The sequence below is a fragment of the Pelobates fuscus genome, chromosome 9 (assembly GCF_036172605.1).
Source record: "Pelobates fuscus isolate aPelFus1 chromosome 9, aPelFus1.pri, whole genome shotgun sequence".
Lineage (NCBI taxonomy): Eukaryota > Metazoa > Chordata > Amphibia > Anura > Pelobatidae > Pelobates > Pelobates fuscus.
In genome coordinates, this window is record NC_086325.1 from 61,568,102 (window position 1) to 61,575,081 (window position 6,980).

The window sequence follows — 6,980 nt, forward strand, 5'->3', positions numbered from 1 at the left end:
TGTCACATCTATGTTTAACTATGTTTGATTATACTTGCTACTGCTGTCGTGGCACTGCACGTTCCTATGTGCACAGCAAATCTAAAAACTTCTATAAAAACTAGTTATGTAAATTTACACCATTTTTATTTTTCAAATATTAATTTAGCCTTTACACAAATATTTGGGAAATTAAAGACTTTAGACAGTATACAATCTCCTTTATCTTTCGATAATTTATGCAGTGAATGTAAGGGTAGTATAAAAGCAAAAATGCACTTTTTCACATATAGTAGATGTGACAAAAATGGATAAATACAAAGAGCCAAATACCTTGTTTATATGTATTTGTAAGAACTCTGAAGGCATTATTAGCAATGTAGCTTACTAAAATCGGCAACAGGGTGTAAAAAAAATGTTTGCATTTGGGCATAATGCCCACATATAGTAAATATTGTAAAATCATATTTTTCTAAAATAAAGGTATTTAAAACTGTTATAGCAATCTGTATCAATCTATCTGCTAATGTAATGTTAACAGTGAAATGACTGTAGGAATGATATGACCAATTGAAATCTCCCTTACGGTTTGAAAGTAGGATGTGAACTTATATTTTCAGCAAATTGATATGTACTATATCAGTGATTAGTGACTTCTGGCAGAAAAATGTGTTCATCCATAGGATGGTAAGCATAACTAGAGTATAAATGAGGGTGAGGGAGGTTTTATGGATTTGATTTATTTCTTCAAAATGCATGCAAATAAAAAAAATGTTTTAATTGATTTAGGTAGTGAAGTGGTTAAGTGTGAAATATTATTGTTTTTTTTTGTGTATTTCACAATTTTCCTTTTGCAAGGACCAAGGATTTAAACAAATATCTCTGAATTATCTGATCCAGGAAATGTAAACACTGAGATTAAATCACAATTTGACCTTAAAGGAGCACTATGGTGCCAGGAAAACAAACCTGTAGGGTCATTAAGATGCCCCCCCCACCCTCAGGGACCCCCTCCTGCTGGGCTGAAGGGGTTAAAACCCCTTCAGCCACTTACCTTTCTCCAGCGCTGGGCTCCCTTGGCGCTGGTGACCTCTCCTCCCTCTGCTGACGTTAGCTCTGAATGCGCATGTGTGCGCATTTAAACCGCCCATAGGAAAGCATTACTCAATGCTTTCCTATGGACGTCCAGCGTCTTCGCACTGTGATTTTCACAGTGAGAATTGCGGAAGCGCCTCAAGCGGCTGTCAGTGAGACAGCCACTAGAGGCTGGAATTACCCTCAGTGAAACATAGCAGTTTCTCTGAAACTGCTATGTTTTCAGCTGCAGGGCTAAAACTAGAGGGACCTGGCACCCAGACCACTTCATTGAGCGGAAGTGGTCTGGGTGCCTATAGTGGTCCTTTAACAGTAATTATAATGATTTTTTGTATTATGGCTGACTTGGAGGTCAAGTAATAAAAAAAAAATAGTTGTAGTATATGTCCAGATCAACTCCATTGGTTTTGCACCCCTCCTTGTCACGGGTGGTGTATTCCAAGGTCCTATTTAACCTGGCACTGCAGAGAATCCTGGGAAATGGATTCCCCAAGTAAGTGGATAATCTCATAAAAAAGGCTTTGGATTACATGAGTAGGAACTGCCAAAAATGGTTGTAGACCAGCATTGCAGCAATTTAGATTTTTACAGTGCAAATATATTTTGTGCTAAACAAATAACAAGAATAAACATACAAATAAAGATAAAATTACTCACAGTTTTTTCATCATTTTCAAAAACTTCTCTTGCTTCCTCGTACGTGCACTGTTCTTCAATACATTCCCGTTCAAGATTTCCTGATATGAACTCTTCCAAACGGCCTGTATTATATCTCTTATGTCTCAGCAAAATATTGTTTGCAGAATTTTCAGACAAAAACACTGTAATTTAAAAGATACTTATTTAATGCTCATCAAATTTAGAGTGATTACAAAACTATTACAATGAAATGGGAAAAAATGCATAACTATATAAATATATTTATATTTTATGTGCGTTGATCTTTGCCTTGTAATCATAATCCCGGGATAATCTAAGGTTGTTTGCTACTGTTTTGTTGCTATGGATTGCCTTCTTTGCGCTCAGTGGTTGAGGTATATTTATAATAGAATTGGAGCTAAATTCCGATCAAGTGTTCTGCCAAAATTCTGATATTTTGGGGGAATGTGTCATTAAGTAAAAAGCAAAAGAAAAGTTCTTTGCCTACCTACACTACATTGTCACTCACACAAACTTTGACGGTCAGCCTACTTCATTCACTTTAGTGTGAAACTGGTGGCAATGGTTAGTGCAGTGTTCTACTGCTAGACACTGCCACTAAGCACCAACTTGGAATCATTAATTTATAGTCTGACATGATTTTTTTTGTTAAGTGCTTTAGGTAGTAGGCAACTTTTGGCTATGGGTTGAGGTTTTGGAAGCCTGTGTGGAACTCAAAGTTGCCAGTGAAGCGCATATCAGAGCACCTTGAATCTCCATTACATCTGCATAATCTTAAACTCTCTTTCCTGAGACACATTATAAGGCTTATATCAGGGATCACTATATCTTCTAAGTGGGAATATTTTACACCTGTATTCTAGAATATATTTCCAATTAGTCTTTTCTTTACTGCAGTATATACAGTAGCATTCAGACTAAATTGCTACATTTGCAAAGATATGTTGTATTTTCCTTGATCTCTATGACCATAGGATTTTAACTTTCCTTTTTCTGGGAGGGGAAACTGAGACACATGGAGGGGGGATCTGAGACATATGGAGGGGTAGGGGGATGTAGACACATGAGTGGGAGCAGGTATGAGACACATGGAAGTGAAGGGGGAACTGAGACACATGAAGGGGAGGGGGAAACTGAGACATAAGGAGGGGAGGGGGAAAGATGCCACAAGGAGGGGAGGAGGAATGGAGACACATGGAGGGGAGCAGAGATAAGGCACATGGATGGGAGGGGGGACTGAGACACATGGAGGAGAGGGAAGACTGAGATACATGGTGGGACTGGGGTGTCTCTGAGGAGAGACACCTGAAATAGAATAGAGACTTCTGCAATAGAAGCCTCTGATTGGATAATACTGTGTGAAGTAAATGTCACTTCCTGTGAAAAAGGGGAGGGCTTAGAAATGCTGCAGTCATAAGAACTGCAGCTTTTGCAAGTCGTTTTAGACCATATCTCCAATGACTACATATATAAAAATATGCATGCATGTATTCATTGGGGGTATATTTACTAAACTTTTTTTCTGTTTTTTTTTCCAAGTGTGGAGTGGTCATTTAACCCATCAAATATTACTCATCTTGTTTTTAGAGACAGAACTCTTGTGCTGCAGCCTGCTTCTCATAGGAGTCAAAGTCCTACTGAGAGTGTATGCAAGTTGTCAAAAATATAGTGGTGAGCAGTGGAGGACCTACTGCTGGTGCAGCCAGTACAGCTGCACCAGGGCACCCACGCAAACCTGGGCCCCTGTAATATTGGCACTGCAGGGCAACTGGGCCCCTGTAATATTGGCACTGCAGGGAGTAAGTGAGTGCAGGTCACTTCCTCCAAGCTCCATAGAGAGCATGTGCAGGAGGGAGAGAAAAGGAGGTGGCACAGGCAGGGAGGGGGAAAACAAGGAAAGACCAAGCTCCAGCCATCCCCACACTCCCATCGGCCTCAACCACAAGTAGGACCCCAAGAAAGCTACCTTCTTGAACACCAAATGTATCTTAAAAGGAAAGTGCCTAAAATATAAGAATTATGACGTGTGTGTATCTTTGTGTGAATTTGTCAGTGTGTGTATCAATGTGTGTGTCAGTGTGTGTGTGTTAATGTGTATGTATACCTGTGTAAATATGTATTTATGTATGTATGTATGTGAGAATCAATGTGTATGTTTATCTGTGCAAGGATGATATGTATGTGGCAGTGCATGTGTATGTGCATACATCCCAGCAATCAAACTCCAACACTACATGCAGACATATCTCTGCATTCAAACACAAAGATTATATAGAAGTACATCACTGCATTCCAACATTACATAAAAATACACTCCTACATGCACACACACACATACCCCATACAAAAACAAGATTACATTCAAACGCACAAACACAGGTCACAAATACAACCCTGCAAGGATGGGAAAATGGTAGATTCCTTGTAGCGATAGTTTTGTAGGAGTTGTACAACATATGGTGACAGGGCCGTACCTAGGGGTTGGTGAAGCAAGGCCCCGCGGGAGGCGCAAATATGATTTGTCAGACTGACAGCTGACTTTTATTCTCCTTTTGGGATGCACCCCCTGTGCCCCCTGGTAGAGTGCAACTCCATAAGGGAACCACACGCACAGCACACTAGAAGAAGAGCGCCTTCTCCTAGCGCTCTGCTTCACAGCACCAGGTGTCACGTAAGTACCTGGTGCTCATTCTTTTGTAGGAGTTGTACAACATATGGTGACAGGGCCGTACCTAGGGGTTGGTGAAGCAAGGCCCCGCGGGAGGCGCAAATATGATTTGTCAGACTGACAGCTGACTTTTATTCTCGTCTTGGGATGCACCCCCTGTGCCCCCTGGTAGAGTGCAACTCCATAAGGGAACCACACGCACAGCACACTAGAAGAAGAGCGCCTTCTCCTAGCGCTCTGCTTCACAGCACCAGGTGTCACGTAAGTACCTGGTGCTCATTCTTTTGTAGGAGTTGTACAACATATGGTGACAGGGCCGTACCTAGGGGTTGGTGAAGCAAGGCCCTGCGGGAGGCGCAAATATGATTTGTCAGACTGACAGCTGACTTTTATTCTCCTCTTGGGATGCACCCCCTGTGCCCCCTGGTAGAGTGCAACTCCATAAGGGAACCACATGCACAGCACACTAGAAGAAGAGCGCCTTCTCCTAGCGCTCTGCTTCACAGCACCAGGTGTCACGTAAGTACCTGGTGCTCATTCTGACCGGCACAGCGCACCATACATGGAGAGGCCCCCCTCCTCTCTCATAACAGATAAAACAGCAGGGAGAGGGGCCATATATCTGTACAGAGCCTGCACTACTTTCACCTAGGGTGCATGTTCTGTGTGGGAAGATGCTGAGTGCCATGTCTATTTTACCCCTACTCCTACTTGGGAAGGAGAGGAGGGGGAGACAAGGATTGCAGGGGTAGGGAGGTATGGACGGAAGGGGTAGGGAGGTATGGACGGAAGGGGTAGGGAGGTATGGACGGAAGGGGTAGGGAGGTATGGACAGAAGGGGTAGGGAGTTATGGATGGAAGGGGTGGGGAGGTATGAAGGGGAGAGTTATGGATGGAAAGAGGTAGGGAGTTATTGATGGAAGGGGAAGGTTGGTTATGGGGTGGAGAGATATGGATGGAAAGAGGTAGGGAGAATGCAGAGGGACTAGCGAGCAAGGGAGTGTGGGGGTGAAGATAAAGCTCCTTGCCAAGGTTGCTATAGGCCCTAGGTACATCTCTGGATGGGAATCTACCTTTTGGCAACTTTGTGCTGGGGGGGGCAATAAACATTTCTTGCACCATAGTCCTCACTACATTAGTGCCGCCACTGGTGGCAGGACAAAACAAAATAAAACCACCCCAGTGCAATAAGAAAAAATGACTGTTTGTCACCTGCTATTTTCAAGTTGGCATTGGAAAGTACTCCTTGGACTTGCATCCATTGAAGTCTGAAACACAATGCATGTTTATTTTAATTTGCATGTCAAGCTGCTAACTCTGGGATAGTTGTGGAAACATGATTTCTTGATTTCTGTGTCCAAGGAGGACCTTCCAAAGTCCAACTTGAGATGCACGGGTAATGCACAACAGTCATTTCCCCTATTGCAGTGTGGGGAATTTTATTGTATTTGGCGATATTATATATAGAAATGGCATGGCAGGCTTTGGCTATGGATGACCATATACTGTAACTAAACCCTCCCATGTTCGGTGTTTAAAAAAATAAAAAATAAATAACTATTAACATCTGTGAGCTTTGAAATTGCTGTTTGTGAATGACTAAGTGTGTGCTGGATTTTTTATGATTTTTTTTATATATATATATATATATATATATATATATATATATATATATATATATATATATATATATATATATATATACACAGTGTATGATCATAAACTGGAACTATATCACCCTTATTTTTTTCAAAGTCAAGTGTTTTAAAGACCTATTAAAGGAAGACAAACACACATAAAAATAAGTGAAAAAAAGTGCTAAAGCAATTGGGCTTCAAATGAGAAACTAAGAAAACTCCAAAATATGCATAGCTCTCTGTCAGCTTGTACATTTAAAATATAATAAAATAAGCACATTTTTGAATTTTCATTTCAACAGTCTGTTGCCCTTGGCACTGAATCTTGCCAGTGAAATACACCTTGTTTCTTCAATTGAAAAAACTCAATATTAGGATGAAAACCAACATTCTACTCATAATAATACAACTAATAACAAACATTACATCTCTACGTCTGTACACCATTCCATGTTTGCTAGCAGTAGTGTTTAGCAATGTAAAATCATAGATTGACATAATTAGGAATAACAAACCTCTCTGATCCGCGCTGCATAAATATCCCAGGAGAAAAAACAAAAGAGTTTTAGGAATGGCTGCCATCATCTGACTATGAAGGGTCTTACGATGAAACTGGCAAATTAAGTAAACACTAAAGACAGATCAATTTTCCAAAGTCCAAATGCTGTCTGTTTACTTTGACGACAAGGATAAACATTGGATAGCAGAGGGCTTCGGTTTAGACCATACTCCCTGTAATGCTCTGCTATGAAGAATTTTATTATGCAGTAGAAGTGTGAATATTTTCTGTACTGGAAAAGATAAGATCAGTCTGATGGGAAGCAGTACAATATGGAATAGATCCATATGGGATGGATTCGTTTTCATTCCTGTACCTGTTTTTCCATGTTGTTCTTTGACTAAAATGTTGAAATAATCTTTTAACAAAATGTATAAGCATT

General features: G+C 40.7%; 1 protein-coding gene across 1 annotated transcript in view; it reads right to left on the reverse strand.

Moving 5' to 3' along the window:
- F9 (coagulation factor IX) overlaps window positions 1-6,654 on the reverse strand; it is a 60,308-nt gene extending 53,654 nt beyond the window's left edge. The window contains exons 1-2 of the mRNA XM_063433525.1: window positions 6,555-6,654; window positions 1,732-1,895 (exon numbers count right to left, since the gene is read on the reverse strand). Of these exons, the coding sequence (XP_063289595.1) occupies window positions 1,732-1,895; window positions 6,555-6,624 (234 nt within the window). The 5' untranslated portion in view covers window positions 6,625-6,654. The remainder of the gene's footprint in view (window positions 1-1,731; window positions 1,896-6,554) is intronic.
- Window positions 6,655-6,980: the final 326 nt, after the last annotated feature.